The sequence below is a fragment of the Ruditapes philippinarum genome, unplaced genomic scaffold (genome assembly GCF_026571515.1).
Source record: "Ruditapes philippinarum isolate M1 unplaced genomic scaffold, ASM2657151v2 ctg980_1_1_1_1, whole genome shotgun sequence".
Classification (NCBI taxonomy): Eukaryota; Metazoa; Mollusca; class Bivalvia; order Venerida; family Veneridae; genus Ruditapes; species Ruditapes philippinarum.
In genome coordinates this window covers 100,486-126,837 of record NW_026859330.1, presented here as the reverse complement: position 1 = coordinate 126,837, position 26,352 = coordinate 100,486, and the positions used below count along the sequence as shown (strand labels likewise).

The following is a 26,352-nucleotide window of genomic DNA, read 5'->3' as shown; positions in this document are numbered from 1 at the left end:
GGATAGCTTTAATAATTAATGATATATATATTTGTTTTAAACATACGTATTATCCAATACTCTATGGAATTTCAAGCCGTGTAAAAGAAAGGTCACTAAGGGATGCTTGTATTTCTTTCGTCAGTTTTTAAAGTTTAAATATGAATGACATAAAGGCACTTTTTATATTATCTGAACAAATTAAGTTATTTAAAAAATTATCGGACCCTCCCTCAAATTACGACAGGTTTGAAACTTACGAAACCAGCATTAAACAGGTATGTATATATTTTTCTTCTATTTTAGTTATTTTTTACTATCCATGCATATATGTATCTCGTCACTGAACACTTTTATATCTTTATTACATTTGGTGTGTGTTTAAAATTTGGTCATTTTTCGAAAATATTAACATGTATCGCTCAAAAAACTTTTTCTGGGGAGCGGTGATTAGATGATTTTACGATGAATGTCTGTCATGGGTTCGAGGCCGAATAAATTTATTCTTGAGTCACAGCCGTGTTTCCTCATTAATACCAATACTGGCTAGAAAACGACGCCAAATTGCGGCGTGGCCAAATGGTTTAACTAGTAATCTAAGGATTTCTGGCGGGCTGGGTTCAAACTCCGTCAGGGGCAAGCCGTTGTTACCGTGAGCAAGAAACTTTACACCGATTGCTTGGTAGTAATTGGATCCAGGAACAGTTTCTAAATTATTTCATTAGCACACAATCGAACTACAACAAATTTGTATAACTTAAGTAAATAAGTTTTATAATAAGCTTGGTCCACAGTCGAACTTTTTTGCCATTAATGACAAATCTCGCAAAATACGTTGCATTCACTATGAAGTTTTTTAAGCGATCGTAAAGTTTATTATCTTACTTTCATATGATTATGCATCAGACTTTGGAAATATCATAGATCAATGTTGTTTATTAATATAAATACTGCAAGTTTGATTTGCTGTGTAATATATGTATACCAGGCGTTAAAAAAAGTATGCATAAACTTAGACAAAAACAGCAACAACAACAAAAGCAATTTGTATAACTTATTACACTCACCGGTATATAATTCCATATACGCGCACTTCTTACGATTCAACAAGTACATTAAATTCCATTGCTAAAATCCCATCCGAACGAAATTAAGCACAATTCCGGCTCTATTTTGTGTAATCATCCAGGTCAAGTGAAATAAACATTGATTAACGAACGCGTGAATAAATGACCAATCAAATTCGATTACATCGGGAAATCCATTTAGGTCATTCCTTTAAATTATTTTTATAATCGGTAACCTAATACTAAATATCTTTCATCCAAATATATATTATTTTTTCGCTTTCCATAAGCGCATGTCGTAAATGTAATTGTAATTTTTAAACCACGCCTTAAAAATTAGCTATGAATGAAAATCACGATTCTCGTGCTCGAACGAAATGGATAGTAAAATTTGTAGTAATAATTTTCCCACGGCAAAATGATTTCACTTCGCATCATGATAGCAAAATCTTTTTAATGCTGTATTTTTGTTTTAACTGTTTTCCTATTGCTGTAAATTTCAAATAGTACTTTTGTATGTATAGATGAGTGTGCGTGCGTGCGTGCATGTGTGTGTGCGCGCGCGTGTGTGTGTGTGTGTTTATGTATGTGCGTAACAAATGTATTATTTCTGTTTGTGCGTGCGAGTGTGTTAATTTTTCCCTGATTTCTAGATAACTTGAGATTAAATTGTCAAAATTTTCAAAGACATATATATATTTTAGTACTTGTGTTAAAAGCTTATAATATTTACCTATGAAATTTGTATGTTGATAATATCCACTTTCCCCACATGAAACTTAAATTATGATACCCATTTAATATTGATATATATATATTTGTACACATGTAATTACAAAATGTCACCTTGTAATCTGTGCCTCTCTAATAAAGATTATGTTCTGTTCTGTTCTGTTCTGATAAATAATTGATAATGCTATAACACTAACTTTTAGAATAGATAATGTAAAACCGGTATTCACAATTATTTCTCAAGGATCAAGAATACCAAAAACACCTTACATTAGTATTTTAAATGCTGCCCTTTTAATTTCTTTTTCAAAATAGTAAAACAAAATAAGTATTTATTAAAAAATAAATGATCATGAATGTTAATAAACAGAAGTAGTTGGGTAGGGTAGGGATCAGGAGCTCTACAAAATACAGTCACACCGGTGTTAATGATCACCTCGGTATAAAAATAAAGATGTATATAAAGCCTCTTTTTGATAACCCTTTATTTGTAAAATGGAATAAGTAGCCTACAAATAAAGACCACTCGTCTACAGAGGTCATGTTTCATATCCATTACTGGTGGCCTGTGCTCACAGGTTAGACTGTATGTGTCATGTCAAGGTACTGACTATAGACGGCGAAGGCTTAATACGATATAAAGTATGCAAGATGATAAAAACAATTAAATACGGACTGTCTATTCAAATAACTGAAATAGGCTATGATTATTTTGCTAATGACACGGACAAAATATACCCCGAGTCGAGTATAAGTTACGGTCAGTGTTCGGTTAACCTAAATTGTATCATAAATGGCGTATGAATTGCGATTTGTTTCAAGTTATCTATGTTTAATATTGCGTTTCATACAAATGGTAATAATTTAAGTTATTTAACAGTGTATGTATTCAACATTTATCATATCCGATGGTAATTCACATACGTAAATATTTAGAGTATAAATGATATAGAAACTCTAGTCATAAATATCTAAAGATACGTCCAATATGTAAACATGTCACGCTATCTTGTCACGCTCCAATTTTGAATGCTTTGTCTATGAATATACTGTATATACTCCTTTATGTGACAAAAGATAAATTGCGAGTAAATTTATCAATTGAATCATTCGTATTATAACACAAAACCACCGCTACTTTTGAGAGGCAATTTAAGAACGACTGAATAAGATCAATAACTGAGATTTTGTAAACTGATATCAATCTTTTTTAGAGTTATTTTAAACTTTTTATTAAAAAAAAGAAAAAGTAAGGCACATCATAAGTATGCTTTGATCAATAAGAAACATTAAAAGTTAAAGGTGCGTGATTGTTCAATTTTATTCATTGTATTAATTCAATACGGCCTTCAAAGGTAGGGCGGCAAATTTGACAAAAATGCATATCAGAAGAGAATAAAGATATAAAGATTAAGACAATATACACAGAAAGCGTTCAGAAGAAGAAAGAACTATAAATCATGCACACCTGCCTGTATAATACAAACACTTTATTGATTTGTATAATAGGTGGGTTTGACTTATTTAATTTCCCTCTAATTGCACCTTGTAATAAAATATCGCCCCTATTTCTTTAAAGATCAGTATGAGAGTTAATAAAGAACCAGGTTGAATGGGGTAGGGGTGTGACGACAAAGATGGATGGGAGTGGTAGATTTTTCTTCCTTTCAAATTCACATCTTTCTTCCTATTAAAATGTCGATTATAAAATCAGATCTTTTTCTCTATATAATCATTAGCAACAGATGAAATCTTTTTTGACTGTAATGGGATGCCTATTGATACGTGGCACACAAGGTATAAGTACTGTGGCCACAGGACGTACACGAACAATCAGAATAACCAAAATAGCTCATTTCCCACTTTTTAGTTTAACTATTCGAAGAATAGGGAACGACAAGGGCATTTGCACTCACCCCGGAGTCCGCGTCGGCGTAGCCGTCACAATTTTTTGTTGTACGTTGGGTTCTCCAAACAACTGAAGGGAACGGGATGAAACTTCAAACAATTGTTTCCTGTGACTTTCTAGCATAACTGGCAAAGGTCCAAGAACTCTTAGGTACCTTTTTTACAGAGTTATGTCCCCTGTCCTTCTGTCATGCACTGCGAATAGACGAGCAAGATGTCTTACGGACAGCACTTGTTATACATGTATTCCAAATTTACAAAATTAATGGAAACTCCAAACGAGAGTTTTCGGTTTTTTAATACAGACTTTTGAACTACGCCCGAATGTGACATACCAACAACGTAGCTTTGTTTGATACATTAGATTAAATTAAATAAACTATATTACATGTACGACCGTCATATCAAAGAAAAAATCTTGATCTTGGCTATATAACATGTATAAGTCGTCTGTATGGGTTTCATAAATATGTTGAAAATGACTTAATTCGACAAAAGAACTTTAAAACTAATTACATATTTTTTTGTGTAAAATTATTAAAACACGAACCAATTAAATGAAATTGGATATTGGAAACTTGTAGCAATGGGTGAGTAAAATATTTTCTTTTCTATAGTAAAGTGCGTAGGCTGTTTTAGATAAACAGTGTAAAGTGCCTTATTTGTTTTTGAAAACGCACCGTTATCTCGGATGACACTTGTCGGCACGTGCAATATCTTATATCATCTTCAATTAAGACTTCACATAACACTCCACAGTTTAATCTTCAGCTGTTTGGGGCATTTTAATTGAGGAGCGTTGTTTTTTAAATTTACAATAAGAACAATTTACAACAAGTATGCCATAATAGAGATTATATATGTATAGGATAGATCATGAGTACCAGTTGGATGTGAGATTTATCAACGAGCGAAGCGAGTTGATAAATCTCACATCCAACTGGTACGAGAAATCTATCTGACTTAGACCACAGGTTGTTTTCTCTGTTTAAGGTGAAGATTAAACATGCGTAAACGGTTTTTTTTCTCCGACAGTTACAACGGGATATCCAAATATTTCTTATTCAATCAATATGGCCTTATTGTAGGCACAAATTGCACGAGAAAATGGCATAATTCATGTTCTTTCATAAGTTACTAAATAAACAATCTAATGAATGATAGATAGATTTGACATTCTATCGCAAAGGTGCAGTCAGAAAAAAATTGGGAAGAATTTAACATTTTTGAATGTGAAAACATTATAATTTCGAAACTTGGGATATTTTTGTTTTGTTGTTATTCCTGTTGGTTCCTCATTTAAATGATTTAATGACATAACATCGTACACAGCGCTTGGAAGCAAGACTGCTTACCGAAATATACTCTTAGACAGAAATCATGGGCGATGGCTACTTATCAAGAGTGGGCTCGTTGGAGAAACGGGCAGGTATTTTTATAAAGGTTTTCCTTAATGCTTAAACAACACTAGGGTTTAGGATATTTATTGGTTGTTCGGCTGAAGTTGAAAATATTTTACTTGACGTATAGATTCGTTTTTTTATTGACATGTATGCTTTATATACACCCTGCATTGACTTTTTTACTTCATTCCTGAACTGGAAAAAATATTGCAAACGTCCCTCTGAAGCCTTAAAGCATAGAATTTCCTTAGCATTGTAACCGCAGCCCAGTCACCGTTCGGAAACTCCACCCCCTTCCCCACCAGTGGAATCCCCTCTTCCCAAACCAGTAAATGAATGAACATCTACAGTGTCTGTTATGTATAGGATAGATCATGAGTACCAGTTGGATGTGAGATTTATCAACGAGCGAAGCGAGTTGATAAATCTCACATCCAACTGGTACGAGCGATCTATCTGACTTAGACCACAGGTAGTTTTCTCTGTTTAAGGTGAAGATTAAATATGCGTAAACGATTTTTTTCTCCCAAAATTACATAGGGACATCCAAATATTTCTTACTAAATATATTTGGCCTTATTGTAGGCACAAAAAAAGCACGAGAAAATGGCATTATTCATGTTCTTTCATAAGTTACTGTGTACACAATCTTATGAATGATAGAGTTCACATTCCATCACAAAGGTGCAGTAAGAAGAAATTTGGGAAAAATTTAACATTTCTGAATGTGATATTATTACAATTTTGCAAGTTGAGAGATTTTGTTGTTATTCCTGTTGATTCTTCATTTAAATGATTAAATGACATTTCACCGTACACAGCGCTTGAATATGAAATCATGAAGCAAAACTGCTTACCGAAAAATACTCTTAGACAGAAATCATGGGCGATGGCTGCTTCTCAAGAGTGGGCTCTTGGAGAAACGGGCAGGTAACTTTCATTTAACGTTTTCCTTAATGCTTAAACAACCCTAGGGTTCATGATATTGATTGGTTGTCCGGCTGAAGTTGAAAATATTTTAATTGACATGTAGATTCGTGTTTTTGTTGTATGCTTTATATACATCCTGTATTGTCTTTTTTACCTCATTCATGAACTATAAAAATATTTCAAACGTCCCTCTAAAGCTTTAAGGCATAGCATTCCAGTCACCGTTCGGAAACTCCACCCCCTGCCCACAAGTGGAATCCCCTCATCCCAAACCGAAAATGAATGTACATCTACAGTGTCTGCTACTTAGAGTGAGTCGGGCATAATGCACAAGGCCGAGTGCCCAAAAATATTAGCCCAAAAGCGGTCGTAAAATGTAGATACATATATGGATTTAAATAGATTGGTAAACATTATTGCTTGTTTTTTTTTTATTTACAAATACAGTAACTATTCTTGTGAAATGATGAACTGACGAAATAAATTGGTCAAATGACTATTGCTATCTGTTAATTTTTAAGAAGGGAATTACACTATGAACTTTACTATATACATATAAATTTTCCTCGCATAAAGCGTACACATAACGGTTTTTTTTCTTTCAGTTGAATACAAACATGATAGTTATATCAAACACTTTACTGTGATGTGTGGGATATATCAAACACTTTTAAACTACTCTGATTGGCCGAGAGAAAACAGCTGTGGTCTAAAGATAAATATTTGACATTGTATACACATAAATTAGAGTGTTTTGTTTGTAATCAAGGTAAAACTGATAGCATCTGACAGTCATAAATATTTCAAATGGTTCGGGTTTATTTTTACAATTCTTCATGGTTTTGTATTCGTCCATACCTGCAGAATTTCCATTCAAAGTTCGTAATTTGTGTTTTTGTTATTGTTAAAGTTGCATTTTATAAATATGTAAAAATAGTTTGCCGCCGGAGTTTCTAATGCAAACAAAAATTGTACATGAGTTTGCATGCAGTTCCACTTATATTATTAATTTTTGTCGTGTGAACAGCCCCCATCCCCCAAAAAATAAATAAATAAAAATAAATAAATAAAATAATGAATGAATAAATAAATATCAATAAATGAATAAATAAATAAATACATATAAATAAATGAAAACGGTAGCCGATATGAAACTTAATTTATAATAAACGAAATGTAGCTAATTGTGTTTTGATGAAATTAATAAAATGCAGCTTTAAACATTGAAAATAATAATAATGATATTATACCACGGATCTGGAATAGCAAGCCTGCTGTGACACACAAAAACGTTGACCTTACGCGATTATGGAATACTATATACACTTTAATTTTAGGAAGATTTCTTTCTAAAAGGTTAATATTGTTCCATACGATTCGAAATTCGATTTAAATTAAACACAAAACACATTACTAGCTTAAGAAACATAATTCCCTCCCTGTGAAAACATACCATTATTGAAATAATACACTTTTATGATTACTTTAAATATGATGTTTTATACATATAATAATTCTGGGAGCGCAATGCTTCATACAATTATAATATTATCTTAGTAGCGTTTAAAGGCCCATTATGCCTCAGAAATGCTATTATTTTCATTTTCCAAACGTTTTTATTGTTGGTGTCATATTAATAGTTGCCAAAATATTACTTATTGACCATTACTCTGAACAATCGTTTGATTCTGCGGCTTGTTTGCGGCTTATAAAGAAAATGTGATTTAATATTTTATATGGAAGTCAAAATACTGTTTTGGTTACATTTTTCATCAGTTTTTACAAATAATGTCCCATTCAGCGTTACTCCATCATGTGATAAGCTCTATTTAAAAAAAAAAGTTATGAAACTCTAGTTTACCTTTTCTAACGAGGGACATATTTATTCGTTTCCGAGGCATACTCTGCCTGTTTGTTATATATTTACTAAATTAACAGAACTGGAATGTATTATTACAAATCTAATGATAAGCCAATTTACAAAATTTATCGTCAGTTAATTTAAATATTCTTGTTCATATGATATGGTTATACGCTACACTTTCGTATAACTCCCTTTTTGCAAGTTTTTTCCCCGATTTATCTCACAGTTATGCTTTCAGTAACATTTAACATTAACTTATTAAAATGTTTTCATTTTCGTACTATTATGATGTAGGTATTGGGCGGAGCTTCTAATGCGGTTGCAAAAGTTAAGGCTTATGTTGAACAAGTTGAAGCGAAACTTGACGAATTGAGGAATTGTCCACAAACATTAGTGAAGAAGAACCAAGATGCCATTGAAAAAATATTTGGTAATGTCATCATCGAAAATTTAGTTAAGCTGATGTCTAATAACGTCAATATGTCTGAATTTATGGTATAAATTAACACAGTTGTACACATTTCTACCATCAAAATCAATATTTTGTATGTTTCAATATACTCTTATCTAATCTATATAGCTTTTATTTTTTCATCAGTTTTTTAAAAAAAATCCGTATTTTTCCCTTCATTTTCTAGAAGAGACTGTTTATTTTACAGGAACTTTTGTACCCGGTGAAGGCGGAGCGATTAGAAAATCTGCGCTTGTTAAACTTGAGATGGCTCATAAATTACAGAATTTGTCAAAAGATATAACAAATGATCGTCTTAAGGAATTGATACAAGAAACAGAAATTGTCTGCTCGAAGTTAAAAGATGGCACAGATGTTTGGTATGATGACATAGATAATCTGAAAGGTTGCCTCCAAAGTCTGAGAGATGCAAAAGCAAAAAGTTTCGAAGATGAAGAAAAAGAGCGATCGGAGGAAGAGCGGAGAAAAGCCGAGGAACAACAGAAAAGGCGTGAAGAAGAAGAAAGAAAACGAAAAGAAAGAGAAGAACAGGAAAGAAAAGAGAAGGAAGAGCGGGAGAGAAGGTATATTTACAATTATAAATAATTTTATATTTAAATGCTTTATAGGTACTTCGGTATACTTCGGACATTTATCTGGACATTCTTCTATTTGTTTACACACTATTTCACAATTTTTTGCGAGACTAGGTCGTACATGTAAGCATGGTTTTTCATTAAAGTTAAACATAAATATTTAAAAAAAGTTTATTAGTATGCATGTGCATTTATAAATATTTTTTAAGTCAAACATTTTTTATAATTATGTTCCGGTTTGTTGTGTCAAAATAAGGTTTTAATATAATTATAAGAAGTGAAATGTCATGAAGGACATTTAAATGGTATCCGAAGTATAACGCATGTGATATTAGTTATAAGGTTTGATATATCCATCGAAACGAAAACAGTTTCCAAAATGGATTATAAGTAAAAAATTTTTAAGTCTTCCCATCTCAGTTAAGATGTCATTGACCTTAGACAATGTTGGTGCGAGGTAGCCCTCCACCATCTCCAAAGAAGTACAAAAGTGATTTCATTTAATAGGGAAAGAGAGGAAGCCGAGCGAAAGGCTGAAGAAGAACGGAAACGAAAAGAAGAAGAAGAAAGAATGAGGAAAGAGGAGGAGGAGAGGAAGAAACGAGAGGAAGAGGAACGCATCAGGGTAGGTTTACTATAGCTTTACGTGTGTCAATGTTTTCCAATCGATGTAGGAAATATGGAGACGCGAAGCAAACGGTTGCCTCTTGTGGATATTTCAATACTAAATGAGCTAAATCCTTTGAAAAGTTAATGTCATGCAAGTATTTAAAGCTCAATAACTAGTGATTGTTGTTTATCAAAGAGAGATGAGCCAGCCATTGTGCTCCGAAATAAATTCATTTCCAGAACTCGGGCAATAATTTATTCTGTTTATAATACATGTAAATATTAATACACAAGTGGACTGGTACGCTGCAAGTTTATAAGTGATGATCTAAGTTAATTATGTAACTTGCACGGTTACCACATCATTTTATTAAATGGAATTATACAGTTATATTAGACTAATACATTTGTGTTTTCACTGTAACGGTATATCACCATTCTATATTTTTTGACAGAGGGAAGAGGAAGAAAAGAAAAGACGATTAGAGGAAGAACGAAAACGAAGGGAAGAAGAAGCTGTCAGGAAGAAAGAGGAAGAAAGACAGCGTTTAGAGGCTGAGAAAAGAGAAAAAGAACGTTTAAGGAAAGAAGCAGAAGAAAGGACATGGAGAAGAGACCCAAATAATTGGGATCCTGTAACGTAAATAAAATCTTTTAATTTTGTGAAATACATATACAAATAAACAATGTAGTTTGCCACATTTAGGTTTCCCCCTGCGGGCTTGGGCTTTGAATGCGTCCTTGTATTTCTGCTAATATAAATGCATCGAAAACCCTCTATTGTATAACGTTGCATCTAAAATACAAACCATGCTGCAAGATGTTGTCAAATTGAGAGACAAAACACTTGTTCAAGCTTTATTACATTTATAGATACAACAGAGACTGTGGTGAAGTAGATGGAAAACATGCATACCATAATGGTATATCGTGTGTCATGGCCTCCGCACCAGGTGGTATCGGCAAAGATGACATTGAATGCAGTGCAAGTGATGAAGTTGATTCAATTATAGAAGTCCTTGAAACCGATGAGAAACCAGTGAGCTCTTTAATCGAAATAAAGTCTACAAAGGGGACGCTTAAAACCGAGGTATGTTTCTTAAACAGTATAATATAAACAAATAAATCACGTCTAAGATAAACAAATAAATTACTACTAACATAAACTAACTCAATAAAACAAAATCTGCAACATTTTCAGTTTTTCGTTTGATACGTTTCTGTTTTGAGATTATGTTTCTCTCTCTTTCACTAGAATAACACTAATTAGTATAAGTCATAGTCAAATAATGACTTAAACTTGGGATCCATTTTCTCTTGGTTCCCTTAAAACTAGACACGATAGTTACGAGACCAAACGTCAACTAAAATAATTGAGAGTCAAGTCGCATTACTGTACAAAAGGGAAACTGCTTTTATGCTTTAAACCAAGTATTACATTTACATTAGCTCTTTTTACAAATATTCAAATTCTATTATAGTTTATTTACGTTTCTAAAGGTTACGTATACATATACATGCATAATAATACGTGTTGTGTTTGCAAATGAATTTGCTTTCCATTGACATAATTCTGTTTTGAAGATAACGTTTAATAACATATACTCTAAACTTTTGTCAAAGGTACCTACCAGACTTTGCATTCCGCATTACTCTCTGTATAGTTCAAGTGACGAAACTGTGGTTAAAGTTTCTCTGAATGGGGCAGACTGGATAATTGTCACACCATTGCCAACGACATCTAAAATGGAAGAACAAGAAGTATGCTCCATTAAGAAAATATTCAATATACATTTGGTCTGATACGTGTTACATTTTCTCATTAATTATATTATTATATCGTCATTATGTTACCAGAAATCGAATGTTCTATTGATGATAAATATCTAAAGATGTATGATAGTAAAAAGCAGACATAACCTTTATGAAATGCCAAGAGAGGCTTTACCATCCTCCAAAATTACAGCTTGACGATACTGCTAAACATAAGATGTTTGTATCAATTGTTGTCGATTTCTGATTGTTAGGGACGATTGATTCCGTCACATGAAGTGTTGAGGATCAAATACAGCTTAAGCCAGTGCTAGGGGACATGAGGGATGTTGCCGATTCCTCATGAAAAGATTCAATCAAACCGAGTCTACATTTTACATGTAATTGCTTCCGAAGGATCTCCCCTTACCCAGTTTTTTCTTAAAAGTTAAATGTCAATTTTAAATATTTAAATGATATAACAACATTGGTTCTAATATTTCAAAGATGTTACCTAGTGGTAATAGTGTGCAAAAGGCGGGCAATAAGGCGCGAAAGGTGATGTAAGTTTCATGACATTTGTCATGCATAATTGTTCATTTCTTAAAAAGTTTCTTTCATGTTATATATTATACTTTATACCAATTTCAATATTTTCAGAAACTGGTAAAGAAGCTTGCAGGTATTGACGTTAATGACTTCTCATCTCTCAAAGCCATTGTTGTAACTCGGCCGAGGTGTCAAACTATCATAGTTGATAGACCCGGAATTTCAGTATACTCTACAATGGATAAGAATGTTAAACTCTTTGTTCCTAGAAATGCTTTCGAGACAAAAACAGAACTAAAACTAATGGTTTGTACTGCGTTGATTTTAATATAAGATTTGGAATTTCAAGGCACATTAAGCCTATGATATGAATAAAGATTTCCTGCTGTAAAGAGAACAATCATTTGTTTAACAATGTGGTTAAATGCTGTGACATATAAATCACCGGAAGAAAATGGTTCTGGATGAAAACTGTTAGTAATAAAAGTAGCAATATATATACAAAGTGGTTTTTTGACTCTCATATAAATAATTAATTACTTTGAGTGCGTGTATTGCATAAACACCAGAGAAGCAAAAGATGGCTCAGTAATATGTACAATGAGGATCATTCTGGAATCCATAATTAAACACTAAAGATGAAAAGCTTTAATTTGACAAATGAAAATGATATCATATGTGTGGCTTAATTGGCCCTTTTGAGTACACAGTTACGGATAAAATTACTTTAAGATTTCATATTTACTGAAAGTTGAAGTTAAATGTTGATGTTACTTTCATGTTTATGTTCAACTGATCAATTTCCTCTTTTTTGTCTTTCCTGCAGCACTGTTTCAAAGTTGAAAATATTTTCATTCGGTTAATCAATTTTAGATTACATTAAGACAATAGTGCTAAGATTATGTAATTTGTCATGAGATTAAAATGATCATAATTAAACTTACATTATTATTTTTAAAGGTACAATCGGTTTCTGACAATTCCCTTTCATCTTTTGGGAAAGATAACTCAGAGTTAGAAAATATTCTTGCTGTCAGTCCGGTGTTAACTCTGATATGTGGAAGACACCCGAAAAAGGCAATCGAAGTAGACCTGATAAAATCATCTCAGAAACAAAGTGAGTTTGTATATAATGACTAGAATTATAATGCCTATGATATATAGATACAGCTTCTTCTATTATTTATTTGGTAGTAATTATATCATGTATATAAAACATGATATTTTTCATAACACGTTTGTTAGATGTACAAAACAGTTATAATTGCACATCCATTTATTTATTTCATTGCCTACTAAAATGAAAAAAAAAAAACAAAAAAAAAAAAAAAACAAAAAAAAAAAAACCCACTCCCCCCCCCCCAACTATATTTTGTGCCATTATGAAAATACACTTTACCAATATTTCAGGCAATGGACAATTTCAACGTGGAAAGACGTATCAAATGTATACATCGAAGGATAAGGTATGGAAATTCGCTGATGTGGAGTATAAAGGTCACCAAGACGATCTGACAATGATGCTTCCGCCTGGCAGAGAAAAATATACGTACGTTAACTTGATAAATGTCGACTTAAATAACTAAAAGCATATATGAAGGCTTTTTATATTTTATGTTTTTATTTTCAGCAAATTATATTGCTAAGTATGTCGAGATAATATATTTCATTACAATTACAGATACCCGTACACGTCATACACATTATTTTGTTTCTCAATCTCAATCCTATCAGAATTCTATCTTTTTACAGCGTCATGGAGTTAGACATGCCATCAAGTTTTCCTGAGGAAAACGTTCCACAAATAGCAGAAGCTTTGCACGTGTGTATCAACAAGACAGCGGTTGTAATGGTGGCAAAACAGCACGAGAATGATTTGAAGAAATGTGAAGTGAGAATCATTAGACGGGATATTTTGAAAGAAACAATGATATATCTCTCTGAAAATGGATACACTGAAGGTAAAAATAAATGAAAGCATTTTGAACATTTGTTGAAAAAGTTGTTGAAATTATATTTTCTCTTTTGAGATTATTCTGTTGTTATCATGATTAAGTATATAATATATTGTTTTATTTAATCGGCACCTCAGACTATATATTATCCCTTTAAATCACCATATCATCTTCGCACTGTGTAAAGACAAACTCAGAGGAAAAAGGGGGATATCAGCGATTTGTTCCTTTCGTCTGTCTGTCCGTCACACTTTACGTCAAGTCCAGAACTCAATCATTCGTTAAGAGATGTTGATATAATTGGCATATATTCATACTCGCACCTTTGAAAGACTACCATTGTGTATTTCATGTAATATTTTTTTTGACAACTTCATGTTTAGACTTATTAATTTTCATAAATACTGACATAAACACCACATATACTAAATGATCAAGAATATAACGGTAAAGTAATTACACTGATTTGTGATAAATGGGCATGGTGCATTTTGTATCCGTTGTATTTACAATTCTAATTTGAATACATATAGCACTGATGATAACGAGGCGATTGGCTATGTATCATTATCAATTTTAATATTTACTTAAGAAGGGAATATTTGACTGTTTAAACCAACACCATAAGCTTTAAACATGCACAGTTTTTGTTACACTTCGGACACCCAGTTATTGGGTGACCTTTATTGGTTACCCCTTCATTAACGTTATTGGGACCGGGAAGTATCGCGCATCGTCCGTGTAATACTGAAATATGAACAGATATTTTAAATTTTGAAATGACATTCATAAAAAGATGAAATTAAGGATGCAAAGATTATTTTTAAATATTGTTAATATGTTGATTATATGGAAACATTTGAACGAAAATTTTATACATATCCTATGATGAAGGCTTTACATCTAAAGCTTATTCATCTAAATTTCATTTTTGCCGTTGAAAAGTAGTTGAAACATTTCTTACAAAAGATACATTAAATATATTAATTATAAGGCATTGATTAAAACCTCGTTCAACATAAGATTCAGCTACATTTAATTAATCATGCTCACATTTAAATATACGAGTCTTTTGATTTAAAACAATATAATAAATTTATGCATTTCATATGAGGCGCATTGTATTATTCATCTCTGAACCTTTCAGGGCCTGAACCATGCGCCGAGTTCAATTTACAAGAAGGTCAGCAACTAGAGATTATCTGCACTGGCAATATAGACGATGAGTTAAAAACAGATACTAATGTAACATTTTATTTATCTTTTCATATTTATTTGTTTAAGAAATATGACGTAACATTAAGGCCAAAAGTTTTCTTACATGGCTTGTTCAGTTCATTATGAATACAAATGAAGATGATAAACATAGAATTTGAAATTATTACAAACATATTTATCAATCAGGAGGACTAAACACTTTTGAAGTCTTTTTACAGAAAATAAATGCTAGTTCTGGAAAAACGGGGTGAGGGGATGAAATTGTGTAAACAAGTTATTGGTTAAGCAAAATCTCATAAAATAAATAATAATAATAATAATAAATATGAAAATAATCATATTATAAATATAATAAATAAATTAATATATAATAAAAAACATTGATACTGCAGTAGAATCTATATAATACCTATATCTTTTCACAAATACAAAAACCATAACTAAAATGTACAAACAAATCATTCTTGCTTAAAACAATTTTGTAATGAAACACGATAATAATCAAATACCTATAGATGCAGAATATTAATTGACATTTAACTGGTGTTCCTTTCTTTGTTCGTGATTCATATATAATTTCCTTCTAATATAATATAATGACTTCGTTTTCGTACTTTTTGTTCCATAGTAAATAGTCATTTGAGGCTTAATTCTCGATTCCATTGTTCTTGATGAATTATATACTGTCTTCATCTCTAAACATCAACACTATCTATGTCAAATGAGGCCCAAAATATAATACGTTAGCCATCCAATTTTTTTAGAAATCTTCATTCTGTTGTAACACTGTTTAAATTAACCACTTAAAAAACTCCTGATTGCTGGTGGGTAGTACAGCTGTTATTAGGGGCCAGTTTCACAGACAGTCGGTCCCCAATCGGTCATTTAATTTTAAATTGACTCGCTGTTATAATCGGTTGTCATGCGTGATTTTATTTCTGGTTTTCTGTGTAAACGGCCATGCGTGATAGAAAACAAACTCAAACAGGGTTGAATCGGTGATAAAAATGCTTAAATACTATGATCGGTTTTTATCGTTTGTGAATCGGAGCTAAATCGGGCGTAACAATGATTAATCGGTGTTTGATAGCTAGTCATCAGTGGTTTAACACTTTCCGTCAGGTATGGCCGGTAATTCATATTTGGTTATCTTTGTCCGTGATTAAGAGCTTGCATATCTCGTGATATAGGTTGCTGTCGGTTATTTGTAAAATACTTTCACCGATCGAGAATTTTAAACATGTTTAAAAATCCCCATCGGTAATTTTTCACCGATAAAACTTATCTTTCCCCAATAGCAGTTGATAGGTGGAAAACAGGTGACCAATGGGTGATATCGGTGTTAAATACGTTGTCATCGGTTCACTCCATAATTTGGCTAAAAAAACTACCGATCAATCACCGATGGCTCTGTGTAACTGGGGTGTTACACAGAGCCATCTGGGGTGTTACACAGAGCCATCGGTGATTGATCGGTAGTTTTTTTAGCCAAATTATGGAGTGAACCGATGACAGCGTATTTAACACCGATATCACCTATTGGTCACCTGTTTTCCACCTATCAACTGCTATTGGGGAAAGATAAGTTTCATCGGTGAAAAATTACCGATTGGGATTTTTAAACACGTTTAAAATTCTCGATCGGTGAAAATATTTCAAAAATAACCGACGGCAACCTATATCATGAGATATGCAAGCTCTTAATCACCGATATCGCCGATCGGACAAAGATAACCAAATATGAATCACCGGCCATATCTGACAGAAAGTGTTTAACCACTGATGACTAGCTATCAACCACCGATTAATCAGCGTTACGCCCGATTTAGCTCCGATTTACAAACGATAAAATCAAACGTATTTCAGCATGTAATCATCGACCCATTCCCGTTTGAGTTTACTTTCTGTCACCGATGGCCGTTTACACAGAAAACCAGAAATAAAATCACGCATGACAACCGATCATAACAGCGAGTAAATTTAAAATTAAATGACCGATTGGGGACCGACCGTCTGTGTAACTGGGCCCTAACCGGGGTGTTATCATTCCACCAACAAATACACAAAAACAATTTTTAAAATCATCCTGTAACACACAAAAAGTACACACATGCAATAAATGCACTTTAATTATGACCAATCAAACTAGAGAAAACTTAAATTGGGTCACTTGAAAAATTAAAAAAACTACTTTCTAGAAATAACGGATTGGGTCTAATTCCGTACCGGGGTGAAACCAATAATGACCAAGTGGACACACAAAGGATGTAAATCTTTCTGAAAAATGTCTTATCCGTATCATTTTGTTTTGGCTTGCATCTTGTATATTTTGGTTATAAAATGACAGGATATCAAAGAAACAATATACGCAGACAGAAGAAGAATAAAAAGTTTACTCTCATATTGCTGATCTTTCTAAAAATGTCTATACTTTTTATTTGTTAAAATGACATGTATCCTGAAATAGTATGTCTTTGATTCTGCAGGTGAGATTAACGTATTTGTCTTACATTGGTGGAATAACGGGAGCACGGTCACTACGAATTAAGGATACCTGGAAACAGAAAGATCTACCAGCGTATGTTGGTACACTAAGATGTACAATATTTAAAAATACAGCGTCTCATGACTCGTCGTTGTCACGTTCAGTAGAGTTAACAATATCCTTACCAAAGGTTTGTTTCTCGTTTGCCTGTTTTGTGCTTTCATTTATATAGCAGATTGAAAAACCCAATTTGGGGCAAATTTTTTTGAGAAAGAGATTACCCCAAAGAAAATAGCTTTTTATATCTTTTTTAATATAACAAAGCTAATACGTTTATTTTTAAGAATTTTTGATTTTTTTTGTTTGTTTGGTTTTTACTCACACCGACACAGTATATAAAAAAATATTGCGACGGTAAGCTATACGGTAAAGGGAAGCCCTCATTGCCCTCCTTTAAATATTACACACGAAGGGTCACCCGGGTAAAACCACGGGTTTCCGTACAGCGGGAAATTTCCTCACATGAAAGAACCAACCTTCGGTTTCAAACCCCACTTCGGTAGGGCAGGGGGTTTAATCAACGACCTTACCTTTGGGTCAGGACCCCCATTTGTTTTTGAAGTACAACTTTAAAATTTTTTTACAAAAGAACTTCTTTAAACCCAACCGAGTTTTTAAAAATTAATTTAATTGACTTTTTTTTTGGGTTTTAAGATCCCTTTTTTAATTTTTATTTTCTCAATTTTTCACTTTAAAATTTAAAACTAAAAGCCATTTTAGTAAATGAAAAGAACGATAAACGATTCTTTTTTCAGAAATTCCATTTTTTAAACTTTTTAGCCATAAACCGCGACACAAAGGCACTCAAAGTCGTTCCCTTTTTTACTGAAGTTAATGCTTCTTCGTTAACTCTGTTTTTTTCTTTTTAAAGATATAATTTAATCATTTATTTTATTAAAGTACGGGAAAAATAAAACCCTTCCTTTTTTCCCTTTAACATTTAACAACAACTTGCTTGATTTAAAAAAAGAAAAAACTTTTTCCCGCAATTTTCTATACTTTTTAAATCTTTTTCCCCCTTTTTTCAGTGACATATTTGGGATCATATCTTTCTCATAGTTCTTAAAATGACAAACTATTTGGGGGCCGTCTTAAGCATTTCTTGGGGAATCCCAAATTTAGTTCGGGGACAGAATGCCAAAAGAAAAATTTGTAACAATAACAAAAGGGATATTTGCAAAAACAATGCTTTTTGGGCGGATGAAGGGAAAGCCGTTTACCAAATAAGGGAACAAATTGAATAGCTACGCCAGTCAGAATCCCTAGTATGCATTTTTTTTTGCAATAGTCACCAATAAAAACAAAGTAAAACTTTACAATACATATTTATAAGTCAAAAAAGATATAATCAAAATAACTAATTTTTCAACAAAAAAAAATATGTTGGGGCCCACACCCAAAGGTTAAAATTTTAAAATTTAATTAGCATCAAAATTTACATTTTAAATTTTAAAAGTTTCACCCATTCAATCTTTAAGTAAATACACAACGATATTTTACTTTTTATGCAATTTGTCAATTATCAGAAAGGTAATTAACAGGTCAATAACGTGTTGTATTCTGACTTTTTGTTATATTTCTTATAAAATGATGCGGTTTTATTGTTACTCTTCAGTTAATTTAGATAAAGATAATATACCACAATGTTGACCGCATTCCTTTTTATATGCCCGAAAAAATTTCGGGCATATTATGTTATACCCCCTGGCGTCCGTCCGTCCGTTAGCAATTTGGTTTCCGGAGCATAATAAGTTCCATTGTCCCCAAATTCAACTTCATAAATGTTTTCCCCTATTTTAAAACCCCCTTGAAATTGGGCACAAAGGGCAAAGTAAGGCACATACCTTATAACTGAAAACGTTTCCGGGGAAAAACTTTAATTCCCTTTGGGCCCCAGTGTTCGTTTCATGAATTTTTATATGGTAAAACCCCCTTTATTTTTTAGGGCACAAGGGCAATGGCAAGGGGCCCATTACCTTAAAAGAAAAAAGTTCCGGAGCATAATTTTAATTCATTAGGCCCCCAGGTTTTAAAATCATAGGATGATTTTTCAATGGGGAAATACCCTTGTTTGGGGGCAAAAGGTCAAAGTCAAAGGCATATTATTAAATTGAAAAAATTTTTTGCAAACTTTAAATTCCATTTGGCCAAATATTCAAATTTATAGGTTATTTTCCATATTAGGGGGAAGACCCCAATTGATTTGGGGTCACAAGGTCAAAGGTTAAGGTCACTATTACCTTAAAACTGAAAACAGTTTTCGGGGCATAATTTATGTTCCATTTGGACCACAGTATTCAAACTTCATAGGAGGATTGTTATTTGAAGGAGTTAATACTTTATTTAATTCCAGTCTTACAAATGCTTCATCTTTACTAAAAAGAAAAAAAAATCACTTTCGGGCATATAATGCTCCGCCTAGCGGTGCTCTTGTTATACTGATGCAGTGATTGTCAGTCTGTAAATTTGTCAATCACGCGTCTTCCTACGGAAATGTTTGGTCTAATGTTTAAATTTTAATCTCACTATAAGTATATATTTTCATGTACGAATGTATGATAACAAATTACTACAATTAACTAAATGACTCTTGTAAGAGAACGTCAAACTTAACAATCTGTTCATGTCTTTAGATTTATATACATGTATTTATTTGACCATGTACTGTCTGAAATGAAATCGAATATTAAAAAGAATAAGCCTCTGTTCATATTAATATTGATAGTGTAATATTGTATGTATGAACAGAACATCTTTCGGATACCGTGATGACAGAGATAGCAAATAGTGCAACAATGGATCCACGTACGTTAGGACAACATCTTGATCTAGACAGCAAGGTGATCACAAACTGTATCAATCAGCATCCCAACGACGCAAAAGGTCAATGTTCCGCCGTGTTAATGGAGTGGAGGGAGACAGATGGTGTAATCAAGCACGGCGAACATGCACAGGAATACTTGAGAACCGTATGTAGTTCGAGTAGTTCGAGTCAATAAAACATTATCACAAATGATAGTGACGATGATTGCTTAAAAAGCGACGAACCTCATGTCGACGATGAAGCTGATCAGAAAGATCAAGAAGAACAAGGATATAGACTTCACGAAGAACAAGGAGATAAACTTCACGTAGAACACAAAGATAGACTTCACGAAGAACAAGGAGACAGGCTTCAATGATTCAATGTTAAATAAAAAGCAATCCTAAAGAATCTAAAAACAAATATGGAAACCCCCATACTTAACATATGGGCACTCTACAAAAAGACAATGCAAAATACCGAAAAAAAATAACTGGGTTTTCGATTAGGGGAAAAAAAAAAACACAAAACAATTTTTAAATTTTTAGGGGGAAAAAAACTATTTAAAAATAATTAAAGGCATTAAAAAATAATGGAAAACTATTTCATCGAGAAACGGGCAGTTACTGCTAAATATCTTGCAATAATATTTTTAATAAATAAAGATATATCTTTTTAAAAAATTAAATTTAACATTTTTAACAAATTTTCTTTCATTTCACGCAAATTTGGGAACTGTACAACAATTTTAAAATCTATTTTTTGCCCTTTTTTTTTCTACACATAAGCATAAAAATATTTTGCCATAAAAACATGTTTTCAAAGTATTTTTTTAAGTAACTTATTTTAGTAGGAATACAGCGATCTCCATTCGATCTAAAATCTACCACTTCTTGTTCAAATGATATATTTTGGGTGAAGAATTTAGTTTATTAATAATCCTAAAATCTTTAAAGAAATAAAAATTGCTTTATAAAATGTTGTAACATTAGACGGGAGTTTTGGAAAATGTTTTATCAATCAAATTATGTTTAATTACTCGTATTCTTTAAGAATTAATTCATTGTTTAATTATTCATGAATCTCTTGTTTATTTCTTCGTTAATCTATTGTTTACGAAATAACATTACTAACTGCAATTATTGAGTGTTACTTTTGAATCATATATATTGTCAAATGTACAGTAACATTTTTTTATTATCAAAAGCATCAATTTTCGTCGTTACAATTTATATGTGATTTTTATATTTCTTATTTATACACATATTTTATACATAATAAATGATATATAACCAGTTATATATTTTTGTGATGTTTTTGTATTATACAGTTGATGATATTACCTATATTGATATGTCCATATATAACATTCTATGGCAATATAGACTTATTTGTTTACAGCTGTTTTGCATTTAAAAACTTATAAAAAGGAAATCCCCGATCACTGATAATAGATCACTGATACTGTATGAACTACATTAATTTTGAGGCTGTAACAATACGATTAAATGCGTATTGCAATATATTGCAATACGTCCGTATTTCAAAACATATTGGCATTAATGGTTGGTGCTAGAAAATGAATGTGCCGGTAAACTTTTACAACCCTGTTTTCTTCTACAAATAGATTAACATTTGATTAACAAATCACCAACTTCAGTCGATAAAATAGAGGAAGAACCTTTTTATATCATTCTGTAATCGGTTAATGAAATTAAAGTTCATCTTTTCATATACGCGTATTTTTAAATTCCGCACTTTAAATCATTTTATTCCTCATATGGTGACGAAGCCATTCAACAGTCTTTATTCTGTGCTTCAATGGGCTGGGTCTAATTCCGAACCGGGATAAGACCACTTTTCAGGTTAAGCTCAGCATAGAAAGCCAAAATAAATATATCGAAGTAGCGGACACGGGTTTAAGATGTTTATTGTAAAGAAAATGAAATTTGCAGTATCGAAATGGTTGAATCTTGACCATTATTCAATGGTCAATGATGTTGAGGAACCAGATGCAATAAAACATGACAGATAAATGTAACCACTTAGCATTGTCGGCACTGCAAAACTCACACATTAAAATTACCCTGTATTTATTGTTCGATTCTTGCTTTCTGATGCTTTGTAGAACAAAGTGTTCCCCAACTTAAATACATTCACATAAGTATAACAATTCAGACAGAGTGAAAACAAATTGGCTTATCTCCCGTTGACCACGGTCATTATATACCTAACGTAAATGGCGATTACGCCCCTTTAAAAGTCGCTCTCTAAATGCTAAATAGGCTAATAACGCGTTCTGAATGTGCTCCGATTCTGCAAAATGTCTTTCGATATGACAAAACAGCACCTCGTTTGGGGGATTTACTTTCTTAGAAGAAATGACCACCGGTAACCGTAATGCTGTAATATCTATTTATCTATATCTATAACATTTATATATATCTAATACTAAAGGGCTTACGTGGTGAATATACTGGACCTTTTTCTAGAGACAATTCCCTGTTAATCTAACAGGGCTCTTATTTTACGAAATGAAACAGTATAGTACTTTTCTGATTTCTTGGTAAGAAACAGATTTTTTTTATTCATGTTTTTTCCTTTTTATTTTTTTCCATATCAACCTAATGAATTAGGGTAGAAAACTACTCGTTTCGTGCACATTTCGTTATGAAATTTACTAATTTTGATATTCATGTTTGCTTCAAAACGTTCGCAACAGTTTTGGCATGTCATATCCTCTTACATTCTAGTTTGATCCGCAAGTTGGTTTGTATGCAATATCAAAGTAAAATACATATCTCCTACCGAAAATGCTTAGAACTTAACCTATTCTTGAAGTTAGAGAACATTCGTGCATAACGGTTCTCTGTAGTTTGCAAACGGAAAGAGTTTTTAAAAAAGCTTTTCAAGCTTCCTACTCAATCCGTACTATTTATTATTTGTCAATTATCATGTAAATGTAATGTTTATAAATAAAATATTGTTTAAACTAAACGCATGCCAGCACCACAGAGATCAAGATTCCCTCCCGGACAACATCTCTTACAACGTGACGTGTGCATGAGGCCACAAACTTTACGATGAACTGATTTTCTTATTGATGCCACTGGACTTACATTGCAATGCCATATTTAATATTTGGCTATTACTGGCTTTTTGCCGAAACAGATGTTCTACTCAGACTAATAAATACACACGAAATAGCTCACTTTTTGTGACAATGATTTGTGCCCGATTGCAATGAATTGCAGTCAGTCTTAAAGCAGAAGCTCTTAGTTGTTATACAAGACACAACATATAATTTTCGGCTAACCATTTCTGCCACAGCGATCATTGTTTCACAACCATTAGCAGCCGTTCCTTCCAAAAATTTTCGCCTCTAAATTTACATTGAAATACACGAAAACATAAACATTTACAACATACTTTTTGTGACAGCCATTTACGCTCGATTGCAATAAATTGCATATATTCTTAACGCAGGGGTATTAGCTTTCTTACAAGACATTACATATAATAATCGGTGAATTATTGCCGTCACTGTGACTATTGCTTCACAACCAGTTGCAGCTGTTCCTTTCAAACATGTGCACAGTCATCTAAATTTCCGTTACATTTATGCAGAAAATGGAGTTGTCAAAGTAATAGAAACAAGTTTAGTTTGGCAAGGCAAAACTCATATGTATTTGTGTCAGAACAAAAAAAAAAAAAAAAAAAAAAATGCAGACGACAAAATTTTGCCATATATGAATTCGCCAAAGCAATTATTTGGTAGTGTTATCGAACCAGTTACATATATTTTTTCTTATCTGTTTTATTATCATACATTTTATCATTAGACAGAGATTACTCATAATAAGTTGTGTAAATTGATCATCATCATCTTCATCATCTTCATCATCATCACCATCATCATCATCGTCATCATCACCATCATCATCATAATACATATGATTCATCCCCATAACGTGTCATAATCAATAATATAAAATTATACATTTTTATTCACTGCTAACATAATAATATTCTGTCATAATGGATACGTTAGGAAGTATATCTCAGACAAATCACCAAAAGGATCAACGTTGAACATTTTGCCTAAGTTTTATACATTCACACAAGAAAGAAAGTGAAAACAAATTGGCTTATATCCCGTTGACCACGGTCATTCAGAACCTAACGTAAATGGTGATTACGTCCCTTTAACAGTCGATATCTCAATAAAAAGGCTAATGACGCTGATACAAAAGCCACTTTGTCGATATGACAAAACAACAGCACGTTTAGGGAATGTTTGGCTATTACTGGCTTTTGCCGAAACAGATGTTCTACTCAGACTTATAAATACACACAAAATAGATCACTTTTTGTGCCCGATTGTAATGAATAAATATTTTTTATTATTTTAATAACTGTGTGTGTCATGGAAAGTAAGCAAAAGGATATCTATTGAATCAGTTATTCATGATCATCTTAATGCTAAATGAGGTATGGTAAGGAATCTAAACGGCGTTTTAGTTATGGTTTAACTATAAAATTCATTTTAAAAAAAATGTTTATTCTAGAAGTATTATATTCCACTGACTATAAATAAACCTACGTTTTACTTCTTTTAAATTTTGACCTCTAAACGCTTTTTTATTTAAGATTTCTTGGTTATTTAATATTTACGTTTGTTTTGGGTTTTCTTCACATCGACACAGTATAGGTCATATCGCGACGTTCCAGCTTTACTGGTGGAGGAAGACCTCAGGTGCCCTTCCGTGCATTATTTCAGGCACGAACGGGCACCTGAGTAGATCCACCGACGTTCCGTAAGCTAGCTGGATAGCTTCCTCACATAAGAGAATTCAAAGTCCCTGTCGCGATTCGAACCCACAGCGGTGAGGGGCAAGTGATTTGAAGTCAACGACCTTAACCACTCGGCCACGAACGCCCCCTAATCGACGACGTTAATTGAAATAAGTATAAATTATACTTTATGATGAACTGTGGATTCTCAAAACATTAGTTAAAAAGATTCAATTATTTCAACGTTTAAAGCAATTCTCCCACACAAAACTGGTCTAAATACATCAACATATTTGTTTACAGTTATTGATTATTCATAGAAGCAAAATTTGCATTTTTCACGACATAATTGTGAGCTAAGCTTTGTTCTATTTCATAAACAATCCCGTTATCACACTCATAAACATGTAGCGAGTAGGACAGCTTGTTTTAGTTTAATCATATTTTATTGCTAATACATGTATATTCTTGTAAATATACAGAGAAGCAGATTAATTTCGAAATAACAAATAGCAAAAGGGTTGGGCCCAAGTTCTTACAACATTAGCGATCGGCCCTCCCCTGAATTAGGGGGACAGCTTGATGCAGGTAAAACTTACTACAAATATGGCAATTTCTCGATATATGTTCTTCTTTTTGTCTTTTTATAGTCATTATTTCCTAGGACATATTGTGCAGAATAAACTAGAACTGTGTTTAAAGGACACGGATGCCCCCACTGTGCAGATGTGCACCGGTTTAAGAGAAGTTGCGTTCACAAAATTTCTATATTGTTTACAGTGAAAAAATCAACAAAGGGCCATAATTCTGTTAAATTTGGTCGCAGCAAAAATTCCCTCCTTTATTTCAATTTACACATTAAGGTTGTTCATCCCTGGAAGTTTAAGCAAAATCTGCCACCCGGTTTAAGAGGAGTTGCGTTCACAAGATTTCGGGACGTACGGACGGACGTACGGACGGACGGACAAGTGCAACGCTATATGCTCCCCACTTTGTGGGGGTATAAAAAGTTACCAAGAGCACGATTGTTCTACCCGCAACCAACGTATCTACTGGCACCTGTTAACGGGAATGTTTATTATTTACAAAATAAAACGTTGCCAGTGTTAAGAAATACAGTATTATTGCGAAAAAACCAACAAAAAACAAACAAAACACTAAATAAATATGTTTTTTGTCGTCGGACAGGATATGCAT

The 26,352-nt window shown here is 32.7% G+C and overlaps 1 protein-coding gene across 1 annotated transcript; it reads left to right on the top strand.

Moving 5' to 3' along the window:
- LOC132756106 (FK506-binding protein 5-like) lies at positions 1 to 20,740 on the top strand. The gene is made up of 14 exons (XM_060747096.1): positions 1 to 257; positions 8,178 to 8,313; positions 8,543 to 8,918; positions 9,438 to 9,555; positions 9,995 to 10,179; positions 10,413 to 10,629; positions 11,163 to 11,300; positions 11,952 to 12,146; positions 12,801 to 12,957; positions 13,251 to 13,389; positions 13,593 to 13,801; positions 14,943 to 15,040; positions 17,500 to 17,699; positions 20,599 to 20,740. Exons 1-14 carry the CDS (start codon positions 141 to 143, stop codon positions 20,738 to 20,740), a joined length of 2,427 nt encoding a protein of 808 aa, XP_060603079.1. The 5' UTR covers positions 1 to 140.
- Positions 20,741 to 26,352: the final 5,612 nt, after the last annotated feature.

What these genes read in the sequence shown, in the direction of transcription:
- LOC132756106 (XM_060747096.1), top strand. Translation starts at nt 141, where the DNA reads ATGAATGACATAAAGGCACTTTTTATATTATCTGAACAAATTAAGTTA. An exon ending in CTAAAATGGAAGAACAAGAA is followed by an intron (nt 11,301 to 11,951) that starts GTATGCTCCATT and finishes CAATATTTTCAG; the next exon opens with AAACTGGTAAAGAAGCTTGC. An exon ending in AGTTAAAAACAGATACTAAT is followed by an intron (nt 15,041 to 17,499) that starts GTAACATTTTAT and finishes TTGATTCTGCAG; the next exon opens with GTGAGATTAACGTATTTGTC.